The sequence below is a fragment of the Falco biarmicus genome, chromosome 4 (assembly GCF_023638135.1).
Source record: "Falco biarmicus isolate bFalBia1 chromosome 4, bFalBia1.pri, whole genome shotgun sequence".
Classification (NCBI taxonomy): Eukaryota; Metazoa; Chordata; class Aves; order Falconiformes; family Falconidae; genus Falco; species Falco biarmicus.
This window is the reverse complement of record NC_079291.1, coordinates 104,321,828-104,345,928: the sequence shown is the minus strand read 5'-3', so window position 1 is coordinate 104,345,928 and position 24,101 is coordinate 104,321,828. Positions and strand designations below refer to the sequence as shown.

The 24,101-nt window shown below is 38.1% G+C and overlaps 1 protein-coding gene across 5 annotated transcripts in view; it reads left to right on the top strand.

The window, feature by feature from the left end:
- The first annotated feature begins 449 nt into the window (after window positions 1-449).
- Window positions 450-24,101, top strand: part of CACNA2D3 (calcium voltage-gated channel auxiliary subunit alpha2delta 3) — a 468,802-nt gene continuing 445,150 nt past the window's right edge. For 3 of the 5 annotated variants that reach the window (XR_008821687.1, XR_008821689.1, XR_008821688.1), the window contains exons 1-2: window positions 450-1,230; window positions 1,859-1,940. Coding sequence is in view for 2 of the 5 variants with exons in the window: in XM_056337957.1 (XP_056193932.1) it covers window positions 1,112-1,230; window positions 1,859-1,940 (201 nt within the window). In the remaining 3 variants the exon portion in view is untranslated. The remainder of the gene's footprint in view (window positions 1,231-1,858; window positions 1,941-24,101) is intronic. The other 2 variants (XM_056337956.1, XM_056337957.1) reach the window with 2 other exon arrangements.

Genomic DNA, 24,101 nt, shown 5'->3' with positions numbered 1-24,101 from the left:
CTCCCCATTCACAAGCCTCCGCCAGTCCTGATCTCTCGGATAGTGACTCGCCGCAGCGCTCAGGCGTGGGAGGAAGCAGCAAACGTGCCTTTATGCACCAGGGCGTGCTGTATGTGCCTGAAGTCAATGTGCCAGCCCGACCCGAACGCGGGGTCGGCTGCGGGAACCCGCTGCTCGGCGATGCGGCCGCGGCGGGGGTCGCTGCCCGCTCCCCTCCTCCCGCGGCGCGGCGCGGCTCGGCGGGCGGGCGGGATGCTGGGCGCTCCCGGCGCCGAGGGCTGAGCTCCGTCCATCCTTCGCCTCTCCGGGCTGTGTGACAGATGCTTGTCATGCAGCGGTGCCCTGCCTGAATTGGCCGGGTCTCCGGTGGGTGTGCGCGGCCCCCCCGCCCCTGCCAGCCCTGCCGAGCCCTCCCTAGCTCAGCCCCCGGCAACGTGCAGCGCTCTCTTCTCGCCTGCCTGGAAGGGCTCAACTAGACTTTCAGCTCCTCCAGACTTTCTCTGCTTTTGCCATACAGAGGCACCCTCCCTCTGGTCCAGCTCCTCCTGTGCCTGCCTCTCTGTCTCCGCGCTATCCCGTTAAAAGGCTGCTGCTCCTGCTCCGCCGGACCAGTGCGCTGGCTGCCTGGAGCCGGGATGAAGGCTGGAGGTTATCGGCGAGGGACAGCAGAACTCTAGGCAGCTTTCCATTTGCAAAGTGAGCAGTAATCGCAAGAAGACAGCCTCCCCAGTTGGAATCAATAGTCTGCTTTCTTGCTGCTAAGGGCACTTTGGAGCAGCAGTAGGTCACTGAAGTAACTCCAGCACACTGCTGACTGCGGAGTTGTAAAGAACTACATGCGAGTGGCTGCAGTAGTGCTGGAAAACGCTTTGCTGTTACCAGGGACACAATAGTTTTCAAGTCCTTAGAGCTTCGCTTCTGGTCCTCTCCTTCCGTTACCCAGAGAGGGTCATTCTTTGGAGGGGTGAGGATGGAGCTGTGACTTCTTCCACTGGTGGTCTAGTGGAGGGGGTAGGGGTAGGGAAAGAGGCTTTAGAAGCAAAACCCTACTGGCTGCTGAATCCAGCTTTACTTGAATTTCCCCAAATCTTTCCAGGCACAGAAAGGCACAATGCCAGAGAATCTGAATCTTCTTCGGGCTTTTTGGGGTTTTTCCTTTATCTTCTGGACAGCTTTTAACACAGCCCTAGTGGATGTGGTTGGATCGGAGCAGCAGATCCCCTTGTCTGTGTAAGTGCTTTCACGCTATTGCTCTCAGGACCATGTTCAAGGATGAGAACTTGACTGCTCAAGTTCTTATCTTTCTATATTGCAGATATTTGACTGTTCCAGGCACCTTTGCTCCTCTGTCAGCTGTGTTTAAAGTGGTAGTTTCTAACATGCTCAGCACTACTTTGATTTTGTTGTAGGAGCTGTGTTGGTGGAGTATGTGGCCGCAGAGCCTTAACTTAAGTGCTTGTGTTTACTGAAGTTGCTGCTGTTAACTCCTTCTCCTGTGAGCATTTACCATTCAGAACTGTTGTGCCATTTGATCTGCTTCTTTCCTTTCAATGGATATACGTTGTGTTGTGCAGAAATGTACTTTGGCACAAGCTGATTCTCTAAATTTAAACAGTGCAGGTTGGGTGGTTTCATATCGGAGGCCTCACCTTAGCACAGCGTCTAGTTTGTGCTTAGACTTGAACAGCTTCGCTAATCTTTTGCTGTGCTTAGGTTCCTCAGTGAGCTCTTTAAATGCAAAATTGCTAGGATCCTTCTGCGTGCAGCTGAAGCTGTTACAGTCTGTGTTGCTTGCTATGACATGTGTATTACATTTCTTCCTGTCTCTCGTTTTTTTTTTTTTTTTTTTTCTTCACAGTGTAAAGCTCTGGGCCTCAGCATTTGGTGGAGAGATCAAATCTATTGCAGCCAAGTACTCGGGTTCCCAGCTCCTGCAGAAGGTAAGGATCCCTTCAGTTGCAATAAGGAAGGTTTTAACAGAGAAAATGGAGGCAGGTTTAATTTTTTTAAAATGAATAGGAAATCAGTACTGTACATGCTTTAGTCCACGATCTATTTTTATATTGCATACTAGTCCCTGATGACTCGTTGCATTGCACTGCACTATCTGGAGAGTTCTTGATTAAACTGATATTGTTCTGTTTAGGCAATGTTGGTTTTTTTTTGTCATTAGAAAGTAAACTCCAACACTTTTATTTCTCAGAATCTAGGCTTCAGCCTAGATTGCGGGTATTTAATGTGGTGCTGCATTGTGGTGATGATGTTTCTGTGTAGAAACAGCTGCTTCTCATGAAAAATGTTCACTTCATTCAAGGAGCAGAATTAGTGCATATTGTATTATTTTCACCCTGTGCCGTATGTGTGCAATTCATGGTATCAGGAGAAGGCGGCTGCACTGTTGTTTGTCATCTCTGCAGTTTTTACAATCCCATTATTCCCCCAATCATCTCAACCCAGTGCTGGGATGTATTACATCATTACAGATAAGAGGAATGAATGTGGTTATCTTCTTGCTCAGCTGCACAGCTGGGTAATAAGCTAGTGAAGTATTGCAAAAACTTGAGAAATTGGTATAAGTCTACATAATTGGGGCAGAGGGTAATGAGAAAGCGGATTTGAATATTAGGTATATATCAAGGACTGTGTCTACTCTAATTTAAACATGCAACCTATAGTGAATTTCTTTATTGTAGACAACTTATTTTTACAGCAGTTACTGAAAAAAATACAATGAGAGACTAAGAGGAATATGTTGAATATTTTAAGACTGCGATTTTGCGGCATTTAATGTGATCCTCAAAAGGCAATATGGAAATGGAAACACAGTGAAACATTCACTGACTACAGAGTCACTCATTCAACCCATATGGTAAATTTCTGCTGGTTTTTTAGATGTGATTTTTAGTTCAGAGTAACACATTTTTTTTTCTGGGGTTTTTTTTTTTTTGGTCCGATTATGAAGGAAATTATACCTTGAGCTTGTAGCACTTATTTGGAAAGGCTTGTATATGTGTGAAATTATGTAACAAACAGTACATGTGGCAGTTGAAATAAAAAGCTTATGCTATCCCTGTAAAATGAAAGCAACTGATTTAATGAGTACTAAGGGTATATGAGTTTCTTAGCAGTATCTGTTTTCTCAGTGTTGCATACCCAGGACTGCAAAACATGAACTTTACTAAGCTAAAATACAGAGCTATTAAGAACAGAGATATCTGGGGTCCCTTACCACCTTTCGAGGCCATTAAATGGCTTCAAACTATCAGACAATCTTTTATTTTCATCTGAAAATCTGGGCTTTCAGTATTTATTATATTTGCAGCTCACATTCTTTAGAGTCTGTGTAGTCTTATATCATCACATTTTTGTATGAACTCCTTAAATTTATAAAGCAGATGGAGCTTTCTGTTTTAATTACTATCTAATCAAGTATCATTAAAAGACTTTAATTTTTTATTGAGCCATAACAAACAGGTATCTTTATTTAACTTTGGAACTGTTCCACATGCAGCTATTTTTGCACTAAAATGACTTTTAAAATAATTAAATCTACCAAATACAAATTGTCCAATATTCACTACAAAAATACGGAATATACTGGGGTTTGCAATTGTGCTAAAATCCAGGAAGAATCAGTTATGAGATCTTTAAGTATTCTTTTCCTTATAGTGGCTACTGCTGTTATCATTTCTGTAATGTATTTTTTCCCTCTGAAGTAGCAAGATTGCTTCCTATTGGTTATTATAATTGCAGGTAATTGGAAGCCATTCATCTTACCTTTTCATCAGCATCCTCTCTGTTTTGGTAACAAATCTGTGCTCCTGTTTTTAAAGGTGGACAGTGTATATTCATTCCAAGCTATTTTGTTTTCGTTTCTTGCTTTTGTCATGGTATTTCATTATGGGATGAAAGATGAGAAACAAAACAAAGATTTGACAGGCATTTAGAACATTTTTATTCCTCTGTCACATCCTTTATTGTGTGGTGGGTTTTGTTGTGTTTTTTTTTTTTTTCTTTTTTCCTTCTGGATACAGTAGTTTTAGGAAACCTTTGGTGTTCTTTACTTCTTTACTGAGAATTCCAAGTGTCCCTGTCACTTTAAGCTTGCTATTTCTTTCTGTTGGCCATGGCAAATGGGCCTGGATGACTTTAATGTGTATCTTTTTGTGTTTTTATAAACCATATTTCTTCTGTAAGCTTGTGTGAATAAAAACATGGCAAACTTCAAGAGTTGCAGGTATTTTCAACATGCAAAGTCAGTGACAGGAGTTGTAATGATTAAGGAAGTGATAGCACAGTAGGGCGCTTGGTGCAAGCGCCTCTTTCCTCCCACCCCACTCCCTCCTCACTAGCCAGCATCACGAATCCATTTGGTGTTTGCTGTGAGCTCTGGGTGATCACAGTCAATGTCGTCTTAAAGTCAAGATTCCGCTTTTAGAAGCAGTGTGACTTCTAATATTAGTGAAGGAATCCACATTTTCTGATTATGAATTAAGCATCATTAAACAAATGAAGATATAAACTGTGTGTATAATTATGTATCTGGACAGTATAGATTTCTTAATTACAAACTTCTTTGTAACGCCATTTAGTTTAATAAAGTTTTGAGAAAGGAAAAATTAATATAAAGGTTACTTGATTGATTTTGTTTGTACACATATAGTGAGCGCCACTTCTCGAGGAATGCGTTTGAAATCAAGGTATGATTGACAGCTTTTCTGCCCAAGTGTTTTACATACAAATGACATTAAGAGTCATTTGACCTACACTAAAATTTCATGGAGCAAATGAAGTTATGTGATATACTCGATAAAGAAAATTTTGCCAGGTTGTAGCTGTGAACATTGATTTAGTTATTATAATTCTTAAGTCTTGCCGTACTGCGAATGCTAAGTGGGTAACCAGCATTGTGGTCCTCTTGAGTTTCAAAAAGATTTATAAGAATATTTTTGTCACTTTTTGAAACTCCTTATTTAAAAAACCCTCAACGCTGCTTACCTTAATTGAATGTTTTATTACTATATTACTATGATAAACTTATCCGAGTATGTTTTCATGCCTCCTAAGAGTATATGGGATATATGATTTCCCCCCAAATTTAATTTAGGTGAAATACAGACACTGTAAGTAGCTCAGAAAATAATAATAATAATAATAGTTTGGTAAATAATTTCAGAAATGGCAATGACCTTTTAAGCAAAATTAGCACTTTAAAATGTAGTATTTAAATGTTCTACTACTGGTTTTCAAAGGGAAGGAAGACCATCCAGTGTTCAAAATCCATACAGAAGAAAATAGGACAATATTATTCCTAAGTTATCTGATTTAGGAGTTTTAACAGTTGTCACATAGGTTTGACAACGTGCAAGAAGCTGTTTGGTGCAGTAGAGACATGCATACTCTTCACCTACTCAGCACACAGTGCTGGGGCCCAAGAACTGATTCAAATTGTAATTGTCTCTTTGAAAGCTCAAGGAAAAAAACAAACACCTAAGTAATTTGCTTGACTTTAATTTTGACACTTCTTTCCCTAATCAATGTTTGTATTTAGCGAGTACTGGAGTAAATGTGAGGGTGTAGCCCACTGGCAAAGTCAGGCTTTAAGTATAGGATGCACAGCAGGAGTTAGGTGCCAGGAAGATACTTCAGCTGCTAGGATTAGAATTTTGGAGGAACAGACTTTGGGGAATGCTACTGTTTGCATTGCAGTGTCCGTGGTGATAATGTGCTTTCAGTTCCACGCTGTTGCAAAATAACAGTAGTAATAAAATGGAAGCAAAAAATGCAGATAATGTGCCTTCTGTTAATGTTAAAAATAATTATTTTTCCACAGTAAAGATTTTCAGTTAAGTGTCTGTTTCTCTAAAATGCCATGTGGTCTATGCTTTCTCAGATTACTTCAGGAGACACTACTAATTATTTTTTCAATATATTCTGAGCTTTGATAATTCTTGATGTGGTCCTGAATAATGGATTTAATTTTATTGCAAATGTAGGAACAGTTTCTAACAGAAAATAAACTTTTATTTATTGGTTCTTGCCAAAAAGGTTTCTTGCTGAAGACAAGCTTGTTTCAGTCCATCTCAGATTTTTTTTATGTTTTTTTTTTTTTCTTTCCCTTATGTAAGTCGTCTAACAGAGTCTTTGCTGTTATGTAAGCACTGCCTGCCTTGGTCTCAGGCAGTCTGTGGTCTGCATCTGCCTACTCTTTTCAACAAATTCTTCATTGTGTTAGAAGTCCTCAAATCATTGCATTTTCTCAAAGTAGGTTTTTCAGTCAGTACAGCATTCCTGCTTTTAAAGGTTCAGAATTGCCTTTTGTCTTACTGACTAGACTTGATGCTGTATCTTATTTCTTACAACTATGGAAATGCCAGCGCAAAACTAATAGAACAGGGGTGATTTAGATCAATTGGCATTCAGCTGGTGTCTGATTCATGCAGTACATCTATCTTTAGGTTTAAATCATATAATAGTGACTTAAATTTTTAGAGGAGTTCAGTCCAATCATCTTGATGTTAATTGCTTTTCATATACTCAGCCTTATGTTGGTTTTGGTCTTTGTAGGCTGTTTCTTCTTTGCGTGAGACACTGCAACTATTGCTTTGAAGGAAGGGTCAGTAGGATTGAGACTTAAGTTTCTTGGATATCAATTTAAACTTTTGCCAGCTGAGCAATTTTAAACGTGTAAAAATAGTACTGATCTCTTTTCTATAAAAAATAGGAGGAAAGTGATCAAAATCCTGTAGATGTAGAACCATGATATAAAAAAAAAAATCACAACAAAACAACCAACATTACCACTCCCTGCAAAAACCCAAAATCAACAGCAAGAACCCCCGCCCCAACCAACCAAAAAAACCCCCATAAAACAAACCAAACCAAAACCCACTCCACACACACCCCTAACAACAAAAAAAAGCCCAGAAAACCCCACCCCTACCCCCCAAAAAACCCGACCAAACAAATCAAATAAAACCAACCAAACAAAAAAACCTGCAAACCCTCAAACTCAAAAAACCCACCAGCCAGGTAAATGGCATAGAGCTTACAAAAAGCTCTATTCAGAATAGAAGTCTGATTATGCAAAATGTGTCTCCTAGCACTGAATTAAAATCAAGCATTAGAAAAGAAAAGAAATATGCATCTGAGAATCTTAAATTATTTTAATTGCAATGATTAATGCAAATGATGTTTTGAAACTTGCAGAGCTTGAATGTCCGTTCCCTTTCATTCTTACAGATATTTGGGCTACGTGAATCACAGGGTTATTCTCCGTGCCAGACTAGTTACAGAGCATTTCAGCGTGTTTGAAGTATATAATGTTGTTATCTGAAGACATGAAGGTGTAAATTTTTTGGATAGATATTTTATTTTTTCTTTATTCAAGAAAAAAATCACATTAGTAGCATGTGAATGTATTGGGTGGAAAAACCTGCTGGGTCACTAATTTTCAGGTAGCATATTGATCTGTAGAAGAAAGTATCACGGAGCTGTCAAACTTTTGGTAGTGTTGTCTCTCTCGATAACAGAGAATAATTTTTCCTTTTCTTGAAACGAAGTTCTGTCTTCGCTGGAGGTATTGGAAAATTTCCTTTACCTTCAGTGAAGTTAGATCTGCATCTTGAATGATGTAATAGAAATATGAGACGGCTTTAGTAAGTTTATGATATGTGCATTACACTTTTGATAATGTCTTTTAATGTGAAAATTACTGAGTGGACAATCCAACTGGAAAACTTGAAAGGAAATGAATGCTAATTCCCTTGCTTTAATGCATTTATGGTTGTTTGTTTTCGCATCCTGTATTGGAAAATGCTTACATTTCAAGGTTAAAAGAGCCAGTCTCCATGCAAATTATCTTGACGGTGGAGGTACGTAGAGCCATGAATAGATGCTGCACTGTAGTGGTGATTCACTTTTAAGCAACTGCTAATCAATACTCTACACTTTCAAATGTCATTACTGTTCTGTAGGGTACAATTTTTTGTTGCTGATAATAAGTGGTTACACATTGTACAACACAAATTATATATTGATAGGATAGACTGTATTTTAGGTTGCTGTAGAAGCTTCACTGAAAGGTCTTAGTGAAATACTCTAATATGTTGATCTTGTAAAATTCCATTTTGCTTTTTTGATGTATAAAGTTTTTGCAAAATTACATGAGTGTTTTTGTGACCCTACTTTAGTATCTGAAGTACTTTCTTAGAGTGAATGACAAAATCATTGCAAGATTTCTATTTAAAAAGGAAGTCTCTGAAAACATTTTTTTTTTTTTTTTTTTTTTAACGTAACTGGGGAAAGGTTGGGAAGGGTCTTGGAGGCCTTTCTAGAGGATTTCAGGGACAGTTAATTTCTGAAAACATCCTGCCCTCGGATCTCCTGGGATTTTACAGATGAAGTTTTCCATCTTATAATTGATAACTAGTATGCTGTTACTGAGGATGGTGATATAAGACATGAAGAGATTGTGACTGGTCAAGAGAGATGGACTTGGTCACAAAGGAGTGTGCAGTGTTACAACCAGTGTATTGAATTTAATCTGGGCATAAAGTAGTAGACAGTAGAATACAGAGCATGGGAATTAAGCTGTCATCAATCCCTTCTGCCTAAGAGTTGGCTTCCTGCAGCCTTTAGCAGGGTCAGCAGTAGCAGAACATCTCAGATTGTTTTAACGAAGTAGACTTGAGTTGATAGTAGATATAAGTCAGGTTTAGAAAACAATTTTTTTATCTAGGCAAAGATAAAATAAGGCTGTTTGATCAATGGTGCTCTTGGAGAATGGAGAAACAGATTTGAATTTATAGTGAAGTTAGTGTGAGGTGTATAACTCTATGGTTGAAGTGATCTGAATTCAAATCTTGGACAAGCTATTGGTGAGGGGAGTGTATTTTTAAATCTCTCTTCAAAATATAAATGCTTGAGCAACATGCAGTGCCAGGCAATTTTCAGGGAGTGGGGGTGGTGGTGGTTGAGGAGGCGAACATGATTGCTGTAGTGGAAGATGGAAATACTTAATATGCTTTGTGTAGGAATATGATTTTCATTTCATGCACGTGAGGTTCAAGTTTATTTCCTGGAAGATCCCTAACACGGGAAAACTGCATTTTTTTCCAGAAGACTCAAAACCCTGTGAGAAAGCAGATTCCCTTAGCAAGTGTTTTGCAGGCAGAGGTGGGTAGAATTGTTGCTTCTACTCCTAGGCTAATTTATGTAAGTAGACATTTGGAATCTTCTCTGATACCCTCAGAGAGGCTGAACTCTTGCACCAGCTTCCTGTTGTACTTGAGTTTTCCTGTTTGCTAGGAGCACAAATTAGTTTTGTGTTGCTCCTCACACTGATTCCTTTTGCATTTGTGACAAGAAAAGGTTATTCTCTCTCCTCTTTATTGACTTCCCCCCACACCAACTGCGCCCATTGTAACCCGTTACGGATGCGTCAGTTTCTGACAGTGATTTACAAAAGTTGTCAGTGGGGGAAGTCACAGACTCCAGGTGCACTTGACGCTCCTGGTATCTGGAGCCATTGTGAGTAGACTGGGGGGGATCAGGGATGTTTTACCCTCAAAGACTGATCTGATCCAATACATTTTACCTGCTCCCTATATCTGCCATATTTTCTGGTGCAATGGCTGATGTGGCTATCTTTAATCTCTGTAGCAAGCTGAGAACTGACTGGGAATCTCATGTATGATAAAGCATATGTCAAATGCATATTTATGAGACTAGAAATGTTCTAAACCGCAGAAACTCTTAAAGGTAAGATACTTATGGCGCATAGACAGAGGGGTACAAGTCTTGAATTCCAAAAAAACCTTTCAGCGTTTGGTGCAGACTGGTATGCTGTGTGAAAGAGGCAACCTTCAAACAAGCTAGAAAACTGGAGGGGGCAAAAACCCAAACAAACAAAAAAAAGTGTCTTTCCTTTTGTACTGAGGAAGAAAGAGAAATGTGAATGGGGTAGGGGAGAGGGAAGAGAGAAAGAACTAGATCTGTTTCACTAGACAGAGATTTAGTGCCATGGGCCAAGCTGTGCCTGAGCAAAACCAGTAAAAACTTGAAAGGAAATATGGCAACACTCTTCACAACCAGAAAACCAGGAAGAAGGATCAATATATTCTCTATATCCATAGTAGCTGAACAAGAACTGGTGTTTAAACACAAGAATTAGATTTTCCTACTATCATATTTTTATTTTTTTTAACTGAGAAGAAAGCACTGGAATAATGTGCAACTCTTGCAGGATGGCTTTTTAGAACAGGTTACCTGCCATTACGTAGATATTGTTGAGCTGCATTATGTTAGAAAGATGAGCTACACCTTTTATTTTGGACTATAAACAATGAAACTAATTGTATTTCTTTGATGTCTATATCTACGCACTGTTAAGCTTTGTGCCTTTATCTCCTTAAGACACGACTGGGAAGTCCTTCAACTTTCAGAGCAGAAACAGGTTATAAAACACTGGCATTACTGCTGTACAGTTGGCCAGGTTGAACGCTTGGGTTTTTTTCTGATTTATAAGCATACGATCAAATGATCTTACTAAAATATATGGCTTTTTGCTATAGAAGGATAAATATATTAAATAAAAAGATTAAACTTGGGAGCCGTCTTCATCTAGTTGACTTGAAGTCCAAGAACCATGTGGTAAAACTTCAGCAGGCTTAGCTTTTAAACATGTCACAACATACTCTTATGCTAAGTGTAACTATGAAGTACACGGGTAATAGTGCTTAACTAGGGCTTGTAAGACAGTGTGATGTCCCAGTGAGAGCAAAAGAAATGGTTTATTAGATTTTAAACTCCTGGTTTGTTCCTTATGTACCTGCCACATGTTCTAGTACTTTGCTATCAACAGTTGTTGGTATTTAGTAAAGTTTATTCTTAACTCTTACTCTCAAGAAGACTTCTTCCTAAGTGCTACATATGCTGAATTTTTGCTTTTTTAGATAGAGCCTGTTTGGTTGGTTGGATAGAGTCATTGAGGCATATAGGTAATCAGAAAAGTGTGTGGCAGGTGGTTTTTTCTAGCCATTTGTTTTGTCTGTTGAGATTGCTGAAAGAACTGTAAAAAGCTAAAACAATATGTTTCATTAAGGTGACCAAAACGATTCCTAAAATATTAGAAGGCATTCTCTTTGCCAGAGCACTTGCTCCTACTCTTACTTTTGCTTTCCTTAATTTGACATGTTGTTCCACTGTTGCCTGTATCTCTCTCTCCCTCTCCTCCTCTTTCTGAACCACCTTATTTATCTTATATTTAATTTTTTCCATTTTAAAATGGGCAGATGTTTTAGAGAGAAGTGCTTTGTTCTGAGACTGATGCCAAATGGTTTGCATAAATCAGTGTGCAGTACAGAAGGCACTTGAAAAGATAGCAATTACTATCTATCCTTCAAACTAGATTATGAGATCTTAGAGCACCCAAGTTAAGGAAGTAAAAGATGCAAGATAGGGTTGTTCTCAGGTCCATTAAGAAATCATATGGTGACCTAATCTAGTTGATAAGATTTGGGATATAATATGAGAAGTATGTGCCTATAATTCATTCAGTGTATCAGGACTTAATACGTAGGTCCTGTTGATTGTTCATGATTTAGCTTGCTTATATGTATGATTGAAGTTTCCTTACTGAAGATTTGCCCTTAGTTTTTAGGAAAGGAAATTATTTTTGAGCTTCTAATAGCCTTGTGAAATGTTTTACTTTGTTCAAAATTTCTTTCCTTGAAATGTGGAGTTGACAGCCTTCCATGAATTTTGTGCAGGTGGCAGATAATATATTCTGTTAACACTGTTCCTCTATAATGTGCAAGTCGAGTAGATCTCCTCTGATTAATGTTCTCCTGAATTCAGCGATACTGAATTTAAAAACTCTAATTGTGCTCTTTTATAATTGAGACTTTTGGGTTTGGCACTAATGACTCGGCAAAACTGGTTCTGGAAAAAATTCCTCATTTTCCCCCTTTGTAAAACTGTCTCACTCTCTTCCGCTGTGGAACTCTGTTTTTAATAATGTCTCGAATTGTAGAGTAATTCTGGAAGAAGATTTGGAAGGTCTTTAACTTCCGGCTCAAGGTGAGATCAGTGCTGAAATCGACGCAGGTTTCTTGGGGCATTGTTGAGTCTCATCTTCAGAACCTTCAGGCACAGACTGCAACCTCTTCTGTTCCAGTGCTTGGCTCTACTCTGGATGAAAAGTTACGTACCTAAGCTGGAGCTTCCCACTTCAATTTGACTACTGTCTGTCACTACTCCTACTGTGCACCTCCATGAATAGCCTTGCTCGTCTTCTCTGTAACCTCCTTGTAGGTTTTGAAAGACATGACGTTTAGTCGTGGCAGGCCTTTCTTAGGCCCCCGTCATAGATAGTATTATACCATCTTCTAGTTGCTTCATCAGGTCTCAACACTATTTTCTGGTAGATTCTTTCAAAATAATTTGCGTTAATATTACAGGCTCTTAAACTGAACTTTCTGCTATTTAATATGTAGGTGGGCTTTTTCCCCAGGCTCTTATGTTCTCGCAGTAGGAGTATGTAACTATTCTCATATTTGTGAATTCTCAAGAGTAATTTCCATTAAGTTGATTGCATGAATGGGAGAAGGTTTGTGGTTGGTGTTTTTAAATTTGTCGTGGTGACAGAGGAATTTCTCTTCTAATCTAGGGCTCAACTAAAGCCTTTAGCTCTCAGTTGTTTCACTAGCCATTTTTTTTCCTATCTTTATCAGCCACTGTATCTCAAGTGAACTTAGTGTTGTACAGAAATTAGTCAGCTGGTTAGAAGGTTTTCTGTCTTGTCATCTGTTTTTACTTTATTCTACAGTGTCTGGCAAGGAGCTTCTTCATGCTTTTATACACAAATAAGGATTTGGCTTGCTTTCCTAAGAAGCAGGAGTCAAAATTATACAGTCATAGTATCTTTAGCCTTTTACATAAAAGCACTGTGAAAATGCTTTTTGGAAGGCATTATGAAAGGTTTGGTCAGGGCCACAGCATATAGTGCTCCGACTGTTCCTCTAGGTCATATGTTAATGTTTGTCTGGTCAATATACTCCCAAGGTTTTGTGTCAAGCTAAGGCGCTAATTTTCAAGACACAAAAAAGGATCTACATACTATGGGTATTAACATTTGATGTGTTGAGAACACATCATTGGTCACAAAATTAGATAATTATCTTCTAAAGTGACAATGCTTCAAAGATGAAAAGCAGGCGTATTCAAACTTCAGCTTTACCTTGAAGCTAAATGACTATCATTTTATGACAGCTGTGCAAAATGTATGACTGCCGAGCTGTTTGTACATGATGCTATCGTATTACATTAATAGAAATTTTCACTGATAATGAAACCTAGTAGGAGGCTAAGAGTAAAGCTTTATGTTATGACTTGCAGCCATTGACTATCTGCATCCAACAGATTTATTACCCCCTACGCACATCGTGCCTTTTACAATATCTTCTGCCATTTCTTTGACAAAGTACAAGAAAGATGATATTATAGATGGCACGATACAAAACAAATCTGAGTACTCACCTCATGCTCCAGCCTTCCACCTATCATTACTGACTGCAATGCAATTACAGGAAAAGTGGAGATGAGTTCTGCCATCCTCCTGGAACTTTCCATGAAAAACACTGGGACGTGGGGAGCAATATAAAAGAAAACCGGAGAATTACTGTTACTCGGATTTTAACTTTCTTATTAAAGTCAAGGCAGCCGACTCTAGATTCAGTTATATCTGGCTGCTTATCCTAGGTCTGCGATAACCTTTTTGATGGTCTGCTTAGGCCACATAACCTTGGTGGCCAAAATTCAGTGCAGACATGAAGCATATTAACTTAACCTGTGATGTCACATGTACAAACCTGGCACGTGGGGGTGGTAGGATTTCATCCGGAATGCCAGCAGCTTTGAATTGAAAGTTAAAACTACAAGCAGGATTCCTCACCCCCAAAGGGAGGCATTTTGCCTAACCTTTCCCTGTAAAATGGGCCCAGTGATACTGCCTTTTTCTGTAAACTGTTCAACTTTGAAATCGTCTGGATTGGGAGCAACACTTTTTGTAGAGTGTTTAGCATATGGAGAGGATCAGGTGGTGAAGAACAGGGTTAGCATATGGATATGGAAGTAAAGCAAAGTACATGGAATGGCTCAGCTCCGAGGGATACAAAGCATTAGTTTTAACACATTTTTAAAGTAAAACTACTTTCAGTACTGAAAAGATAAATGCTTTCCTGTTACAGTCCTGAATAACTACAAAATTGATAGAAACCTCTCTTTCTGCTGTTGATATTTAGTATCTGTAGCTGGCAATAAATCTCCATATGGCATTGTACTGGAAAGTGAAATTGAACCCTTTCTTGTCAGAGAATTAATTTTTCATATGCTTTGAGCACAAAGTGATGTGCGATGCTGATATTAGAAATTAATTTTCAATTTTGCAAACATTTTCTGCTTTCCCTCATATATTTTCTTTTCCTCCCACCTGGTGATACTTCCTTCTTATTCATTGTCCACGTAACTACAGTTCTGCGCTGTTTCGTTTTATTTTTTTCCTATCTAGATCCTTCAGACTTCCTGACCTTTTCTGATTTTCCTCCAAGTGAGATCCAACCCATAAGACTCATTACAGAATCAAATTCACAAATGTCAAATGCAGTTAAATTAGGAATCAAACAACTTTCTTTATCCTTTTATGGGTAGCTGATTATTTCTGTCTGTATTGCAATTACCATAGAAATTTATTTTCCATATGTACTTTCTCACTCTGTCCTTCTCTGTACTTCCAGTTGCTTATAGCCATAGCTTTTTTTCCCCTCTGGAAAACTTTACCATTAATGTATTTTTTTCAGTTCCTTGAGCAGATGCAATCATAATGCTGCAGTGAGGATCTGGTCAGCTGGAGAAAAAGAAGCAGAAATAAAATGAGTAATGGCTTAATAACACTTTAATTCATAAGAGTGGGGGAAGGTCGTAGAGTACAAGTGTTTGTTCTGAAAATTATCTTTTTTTTTTTTTGTAAGTTATGATGTTTGAACGTTTAAAAGGAAGAATAAATCCAGCAGGTTATTATTTCCCTAGTAAGAGTCAGTATACCTAGTGGTACCCTGGATGGCGTTTTCAGTAAGGGTGGTGGTGGGAGGGAAGGGAGACAGGATTTCTGCCAAAATTAAATTGAAATTTTCTGTTATAGCAGGGGAGGCAGGTTTACAGCATCTTTCTGACAAAACAAATTGCAGGGAGGAGTCGGTATGGGAAGCTACTGCAGTCTGTTTAGAAATGGCTAAAGGTGAGAGCAGGGGTACGGGAAGGTAGTACGGTGAAGAGGGACGGAATGCATTGGGTACAAAGAAGCAGAATGACTGAAGAAAGTGGTTTTTTTCTCTGTAGTTTAATACAATTGGAGAATACCTTTGTATGAAATTCTGTCAATATCTGTGTTCTGGTGATTTATTTTTGGCAAATCTATTAAATAAATAATTTTCACATTAAAAATACATAAGCCACAGTCAGAAGGTCACATTTTCTATTTTTGAAATGTATGAGTACCCCACGATTTCAGAACTTTTGCCAAGAACTAAAATTAAGAGGAAATTACATGCTAAGAAATGTAAATTTCAATTCAGGAAAGGCTTCTTAAATTAAACTTGATATAGTAATGATATAATTCTGGCTTCTGTGTTTGGCTTCCCAAATACTTTAGAATTTGAATGCTTTAAATTTTTTCTAAGAGCTGATGTTTGCTTTGCTGCTATCCTTTATTCTGTACAGCCCCAGGGCAATAGGAATAGAGTTCACCTACATTTGTAACTTGGCGCTAATACTGTCCAGTCCGCCTTAAGCATGTTTTTAATGTAAATATATGTTTATTTGCTAGAACTTCCTCAGCATTACAAGATGTCTGGGGAATTTTGACCTGAAAAGGATAGTAGAAGATGGCATTATATGTGGGATTGGCACCTATACTTATGTGTTGGAATAATTCAAAGGTTAGTGTATAGGATTATTCATGTGTGGCTATATTTATCTCACTTTGTGCCACTTATCTTGGTTTATAAATATATAGGCGTTGTACAACTGAAAACTCTAATTATTCTGAACATAATTTGTCAGACAAAACCAGCTGCTCACTCAGCTCTTCTCAAGAATCTTCAGTAAAATGCACAACCTAAAAAGTAGGGTCTTGAAACGTACAAAATTCCCAGACTTCACACAAATCCTCTGTGCCCGTCTGTTATCTTCCCCTCAAGAGTCCAGTAAAAACTTAGAAGGAAAACAAATCTGGGCAGATTGTACTGTGGCTTGTGTAGCTTGAACTTAGCTTTAAAGCAAAGCTTTAAATTGTAGAACTCTGTAACTCGGCAGAGGCGATCCTTCAACATCTTAGTTACTGCCTGAAACATCATTACGTTTGTTAGCTAGTTGGTGCAATAATTACATGGAATTAAATAATGCTCCTCCTGCTTGCTTTAGAAGCCTCCAAAAGTCTTACAATCCTGATTTTACCCCTGACCTGTTGGTTGACCTTTATGTTATTCGATTCTATGTCTGGTTCCATATTTATAGAGATGTGGAAAATTCTACTTACTGCATGCAGTTTAGAAAAGAAGTTTTGATGACAACTTTGTGCAAAATTTTGCTCTTTTGGGGTGGGTTTCTTTGGTGTGGTGTTAGGTTTGGTGGTGGGGTTTTTTTTGGTTTGTAGTTTTGGTTCTGTTTTGTAACAAAATTACATCCAATATCACTTATACTAGTATGTATTTATGAATGATTGATCTTATTTATTGAACAGGTCAGTTTTCTATAATTTCCCATATAGTAGCAGTGCTGTCAAATAAAAACAGTCTTTGAGTCTGGATAATACAGCATTTGTTTCCAAAGGCTTAGGAGCTTGAACGAAAACAAGGGGTGTGTAGGGGGGTAACACTATTATTTCAATCTCATTTAAGACTAAACTAATTATCATAACATTTGAATTTGCATCAGTTTAGGAGCAACTGCGAGGCAAATGCAGATGGGAATTACTTTGTTTGTGTGAGTAGCACCTCTGTAGTAGTCTTGTGCCTGAAATAAGGTCGTTTGGGTAACGTGTGCTTTCAGTGGAAAGTACTTGCATAAAGTGTTGAGTAGTTGAAATACTGTAAAGGAGTAGCTGATTCTGGGTTGACTTTCTAGAGCTGGAGTCATGACTGTTGATGAGCAATACTGTAAATAAGAAAACTAAGGAAAAAAAATTACTGCTGGACTGGCAGTTAGTAAAGGTACATGCAAGTAAAAAAAGTTCCAGGTACATCTAGGATATATGAGTAGGTTTGTGTCTACTATGATTGTATGCCACCTTGCAAGCCTTTAAACCAGTACTTAGAATGCTGCCTATTGTATAAATTACAAAAGGATTGGATCTGCAATCTGGAAGTTTTCTTTTATATTCACGGTAGTCATACACAATTATGAGACTTTATCTGTAATGAGACTGTATTCTGTTGGAAAAGAGGTGTAGAATGTTTGAGGGTGCAATGTTCTTCAGACTGGAAAAACGTTACCGTTTGAATACGAAGAGTAATTATAAATCTCCTTGATGGCTTCACATTAAGTCAAGCTGTAATTTATTTTAACTGCAAGAGTGTATGTACTTTGCCAGTTTTTACTTTTTCTCCTTGGTGGGTAGGAGGTTAGAATTGAAAGATGGCTTTTGTTTCCTTGTTTAATTGCCTAACAAGAAAAGCAACTGGAATAGAATCCCATTTCTTGTAGGTGAACAATAAAAGAAGATTCTCTCACCTAGGGACTGCAACATATGCACTCCCTAATTCTTCTGTTCATTCCCTCCTAGAGGAGCTGACAGTCCTTCTGCGGCACTAGCTTTTCTCCTTCATTATGTCATGTATGAGGACTTGTTTTTTCCCTTTTTGATGAGTGGCTTGATATGCAATGTTTATCTTCTGCTTAAAGCATTTGTTTTTTTCTTTCTCCTTTCTGATACTTTTTCACCCCCCCCCCAATCTGTTCTCACTTTGGGTTTTCAATAGTATTTGATAATTGGCTCTTTCAGAGTACAGCTTTTCTTAATCCTGTTTTCAGATTAACTCCTATGTACTAACTTAAAAAAAATTATATACATTCGTTGTAAAGCCATTATTACCTTCTCAGCTCTTTGAAATATCCCAATACCTATCTCTCTTCAGAAATGTAATATCTAGCCTCGATGTGCATAAAATCATAGAATTGTTTAGGTTGGAAAAGACCTTTAAGATCATAGAACCCAACTGTAAATCTAGCACTACCAAGTCCTTGCTAAACCATGTCCTTAAGTGCCACGTCTGCGTATCATTTAAACACCTCCAGGGATGGTGCCTCAACTACCTCCCTAAGCAGCCTGTTCCAGTGCTTGACAACCCTTTCAGGGAAGAAATTTTTCCTGATATCCAATCTAAACATCTCCTGGCACAACTTGAGGCTGTTCCTCTTGTCCTGTCACTTGTTAACATGGATCTCTCCATCTCTACCAGTATTAGTCTACCTCTTAAATGCCTCTTCCTTTTGACTGCACTTAGTCTGGGACTTCTCCTTGGTTGTAGAATGCGAAGGCATTCGGGAAGTGTAAATGATTCTTTGTTCATAGTGAAAGTTTTTCCCTGCTGTTGCCTTAAAATTCTTCTGTAATCTCTAGTGCCCCGCTGGTACTTCCAGACAAAGGAAACTGGAAAAAAATCAGTAAACATTTTTTCATTTACCACTCCCTAAGCTTTCCAAAGCTCTAAAAATTGTTTAGGACAAAAAGGAGGGTGGGCAAGGGGGAGCAGGAATAGAAGAAACACTAATTAAAGGAAAATTCTGAAAACTTTCATAACATTTTCTTATATTGTTTCTCTCACTACCAACTTCTTAGTGCTGACTTTTTTTAATTTAACAATAAGGAAATGGGGATTCAGAGGCCCAAGTCTTGTTACTGCCTGTGTCACCAGGGCTGCTGGATGGTCTTGAGCAAAAGGTTCTGTTCTTCATACAATGTGTCTCGTAGCAATATCTTTGAGACAGTCTAGCTCAGTTTGTTTTAAAATAGCTTTCTGGTACTTTGCATCTACTGAACAGTTGTAAGGGGCACTATCTGAAATTTGTTCTTGGCTTGCTGTTGTACCTACAGCTCTGTTACCAGGAGGATCACAGCCCAGTCCTCCAGCATGATTAATTCGGAATATTCCTGTCACCTATTGCCACTTGCTGCAAAACCCACAATGCCACAGCACTAGTTTCAAGTTACTCCAAACAGTTCAGGGACCAGGTCAAAATATATTGTCTTTTTCTAATTTATTTTTTTTTTCTCAAGAGCTCTTCATAGGCCTTGTTTTGTGTTATTCTTACTCTTCTGTATGTATATAGGTCATATGGTGTGACTGTACACTTGGTTAAGCATAGAAGTATTAGAATGTATAGTAGTGAGATTTTGCATATTTAAATAAAACAATTCCTTATATGTAGGAAAGATGAGTTTCTTTTTTCTCCAATCTTATAATCTTTTTTTCTTTTGCCCCTGCAACAATATGTTTTTCTGGATCTTATCTGCAGTAGTTGTGCTTGTGTTCAGATAAAATGATGAAGTGAAGAAAGCTAACAATCATTATTTATTCAGGATGAGTGTTAAAAGCAATTAGAATACCCTTACACAGCAGAAGCAGAATAGGACTGTCACATTACAATATCCTTTTTCAGGATAAGTTAAGAACCTAGGCTGTGCTTGTGGTAGAGTTTTTCTGGGCTTTGAAATGGTATTATTGAAATAGCTTGTATGTGTTTGAGGAAGACTAAGAAACAACACAGAATTCCATGGAAAAGGAAGTAGAGGAGGCATGAAACAGCCTGCAGTCATAAAGCTCTATTAAAAGTGTCTTTTTATTTAAATGAATGTGTTTGCCTTTCAAAAAAACACAGGTAATAGGATTGGTTTCTTTGTGCATCTCTAGCAAATCATATGACCTTGAACTAACTGATGTGTTAAAAGGGGGTAACAATAGCTTGTGCATAGTTTTATGCCTCTTGGAATTTTAAACATGGAATAAAAACTATCTTGAGAACTATTTACTTGTCTTGTGTACATCTTACATTTTCTCTCATTGCCACTGACTGGAAGACCTAACAAGATATGTTGTAAATATAGGGCCTTATGCAGTATTAAAAAAACAAAAAATACCCCCCAAAAACAAAGACACCCCTCAAAAACAGACACCCCCCCAACCCTCCCAAAACCCACCAAAATCAAATGCCCCAAACCAACAAACCACCCACCCACCCACCCCTGAAAAAAAACAACCACCTCATGAAATCTTGTATTAATTTTTCTGTATTATGTAACTGTACAAGTTATTATGGGGTTAGATGAAAGAAGATATAAACAAACCCCTGTAGAGCTATTTGAATACATCTTATTGTCTGAAACTGTGAAATTTGTCACTAATGAGTGTTGCCTACCATGTTTTCTATACTTTTTAAGGACTATTTAGAAACAAATTGGAACTATTGGAGGAAACAAATCATATAACAGAACTGTGGTATGATTCCAAGTTTGGATAAGGATTACAGGGCAAACGGGTAGTCTTTATTTTTTTTTTTGTAACATGGACAACCATGTTACCGGAGAAGAAGAAAAAGGCTGATAGAACCCACTCCACACTCCTGTGCAGATTCCCTAACCTCCCATATATTCATTATACATTCAAGGATTGCTCTACCTGTGCAGGGCTAAAAATATCCAAGTACTGCAGCAAGATATTGTATTGCAGGTGGTGTTCATCCAGGCGTGAAAAAAACAAACAACCCTCCTTTACTCTGGTCTTTCTGGAAGATGGAGAAATTATGAACCAAGATTTGCTCAGTCATGCTACAGAAGTATTAACAGGAGTCCATGATGAAACACAGAAGGAAAGGAAGCAGAAAAAGGCAGTAAGTGAAATCAGATACTATGGCTCGTTGTACTAGATGAGCCAAGCCTCTTGTTTTCTGACCTTTCCAGAGCAGGATTTATTTTATTTTTTTTATAAGATATCTTCTAGATCCCTTGTTGACCTTTCAAAGGTAAATTCCTTTGTGTATAAAAAATATCCTTTGCACCTCCCTTACCAAAAAGGTGTTGCATACTCATAGAAGAATAATTAAAAATAGATGTTTCTTGAGTTAAGCTCTTTGAAAAATTGTTTTCCATCTGGAAAAATTTTCTTTTTGCTTCTGTTTTTTGGCACTGAAATTTTGTAAGGTTTTTCAGCAAAACTAGCAATGATAAAAAAAATCCTAAACCAAGAAACATTCTAGGTATTAAAATGGACTGAAAAGGTTCTAATCAGAAAAAAACAGAAGAAAATAAATCAGAAAAATATTGAATCCACTGTTTAGAACTGTCTACCATTTAGATCATTTGAAGTGTTCCATTTGGGAGATAAAGTTAATTTAATATCTATTATTTTAAAGTATTACCAATGGCTATTTAGCCTTATTTTCTTGAGTGGCCCTATTAGCCTGAAATGTGTTGACCAGGTTTTCACTTTTGAAATGCAAATACACAAAATTAATATGGCTTCCAAACTAGAATTTAAAAATTGTTAAGCTGAAGCAGAAGACAAAATCCATAATGTCAGGCTTCTCTAAGCAAAGTTGCTCAGAAAAGTGTTTTGAGGTTTCATATGCTTTACAATGGTTTGTAGAGGATCTGACCTTTTTTCTTGCCTTGAGACAGTGGAAGAATATTACAATGCTTAAACTGAAGACGCTTTTCCGATTTGCCCGCTTTCTGATGAAGGGTCTCAAGCTTACGTGATGTGCCCCAGCAGCGTTGTTGAAAGTATGTGGGTAGCAGTAGGTAAAGGAACAGTGTGGTCAGTGGTGCTGAGTCCCTACCAGAGTGATGCTTTAACCGGTTTGGGATGAGCCTGGAGCACAGCTTAGCTTCATGGCAGCCTAGCTGTTATCTAGGTTATCTCTGGAATTCCCTCTTCCAGTCTGTGCATATCCTCTGCAGAGCTGGTGTGGCTCGTACATGAAATACTCTGTAACAACTCAAACTAAAGTGAAGTATACTAAATCATAAAAGTTAAAAAAAGAAACAAACAATAAACACCTGGGGCAACTTATTTCCCCAGAGCATGCTTTGAAAGAGATCTTCGCTTCACTGAGCTGTTCCTGCTGCTTGGTTTTTCTCCAAAGGTGTGTGGTGTGTATTTTGTTTTGGTGTTTGTTTTTTTTTTTTTAGCTGTTGAACACCGTAGCCATTAGGTACTTTAAACCACATACATCAGGTACCATGGAGAAGCGGTATTTTAGTAGTGCTTGGCTACTGTCTAGGGAACTGCATAGCCCAGAGCTGCTACTGTATCACATGTTCAGGAATAAATAGTAATAAAAATCTAACTGCTGAAAATACTAAAAATATGTGAGAAAAACAGGAGGGGTCCCTTAGCTGACCCCTCACCAGTACGTTTTGGTGGGGTGTAGGTTCTTGCTTGTTCTCATCTTGCTTTGTACGCTGTTTAAACAAATTCAGACTGAAATAGAAAATTGTAAAGAAAACCTGACTTGTGGAAATTGTCTTCTTGCTAAGAGACAATTGTCTTTCTTGCAGAGAGAAAATACCAGAAAAGGCAAGTTACAAACTGAGGAGTTTTTGGGTGGTACGGTTGCCGTTGTAGCCAAGGGTAGAGGCAGATGTATCACGGGTACCCATGTCTCAGCAAGTCTGCAGAGGTTGCTCTTGGGGAGTCTTTTTGCCCCAGATGTTATTGAGTCAGAATGTACAGCAGATGCTGAAAGGGAAGTGATTTTTTGATTAAAACTTTAATCAAATGAAGATTAAAGTTTTAATTGAAGGCTGATTATTAATGACTTCTCACATACTTTTTGATGTAAGTTGCCTGTTGTGTGTCAGACATGCAGACAAATATGTTTCTGAAGGTCAGAGTGTTGCTTGGTACTTATTTCTTTTTCCCTCAGCTTTCCTGTTCTAAAAGTAGGAATGGCAGCACAGTAGGACTTAGGTTGTGGTGGTGTCAAACTTGTGCACAAGTTTGGAGTCAGAAGTCAGACCTTGTGGGAAAGACTGTCTTGTGGAATTGCCAGGCTAATTGAAAGCTATAATGTGTGTTGGGTTATTTTTTATTAATTTTAGATAAGCTGAAACCTTTGGACACATCATGTTCCTAACTTGGAGTCCTTAACTCTTGAAGTTGTATGTCATTTTGTGATGCTGAAGTTAATTTTGTTCCTGCTCTGAAAAAAATTTGCAGCACGGACTCACTTCTTTATTTTGTTTGTTTTACTTTTTCCCTACCCTCACTTTCACATCACATTACATCTCTGTAAAAGGAACCCCCCCTACATGTGTTATAGTCATCAATTAATAGCTGGACTGCTCATGCCTATCTCAGTAGGCATCCTCTGAGGTTTGTTTTCAGTACCAAAGTATTCTGAAGAAAAAATAAAAGTTCATAATATTTTTAGCCTCCAAACATTTTTGTTCTGGGTAGGTGAAAACCAGGTAAATGTAAGTTTCAGAGAAAATGGATTAATATAAAGTGCTGTATTAATAAATGGCTTAAGAGATTTAGGGATCTTTTGTTGCTAAAAATAGAAATTACATTTTTCTATAGCTAGCCCATCCACTCGATACTTGTCAATATCTACCGATGTATCTGCATAGAAGTGTTTTATATTGTGTATGAAACTCCTTTTTACTTGTCAGATTATTATTTTTTCTGTCTAATTGCTTGTTTTCATTAGGAATTTTGGACTTTAGTTTTAAAACTTTTGTAGGAGTGTGGAGCATTTTCTCTAACTGTAGGTGTTTGTCTCTGTCTAGATGTGGTTTTGTTCCTTTTTTTTATTTTCTCTCCAAAGGAAAATGTATTCCTTTTGTAAACAGTTGGCTTTTAGTTGTCTGATACTAAAAGAATAACTTCTGGCACTTCTGCAGTTTATAAGTCACACTGGGAATCTTGGTTGCCCTGACTCTGCAGCAGGACTAGGAGCCTCAGCAATGAATCCTTGGTGAACAGCTTTCGATCCAGTCCACGCTATGTCTATGAGCAGGTTCTTACCTGCCCATCATTAAGTTT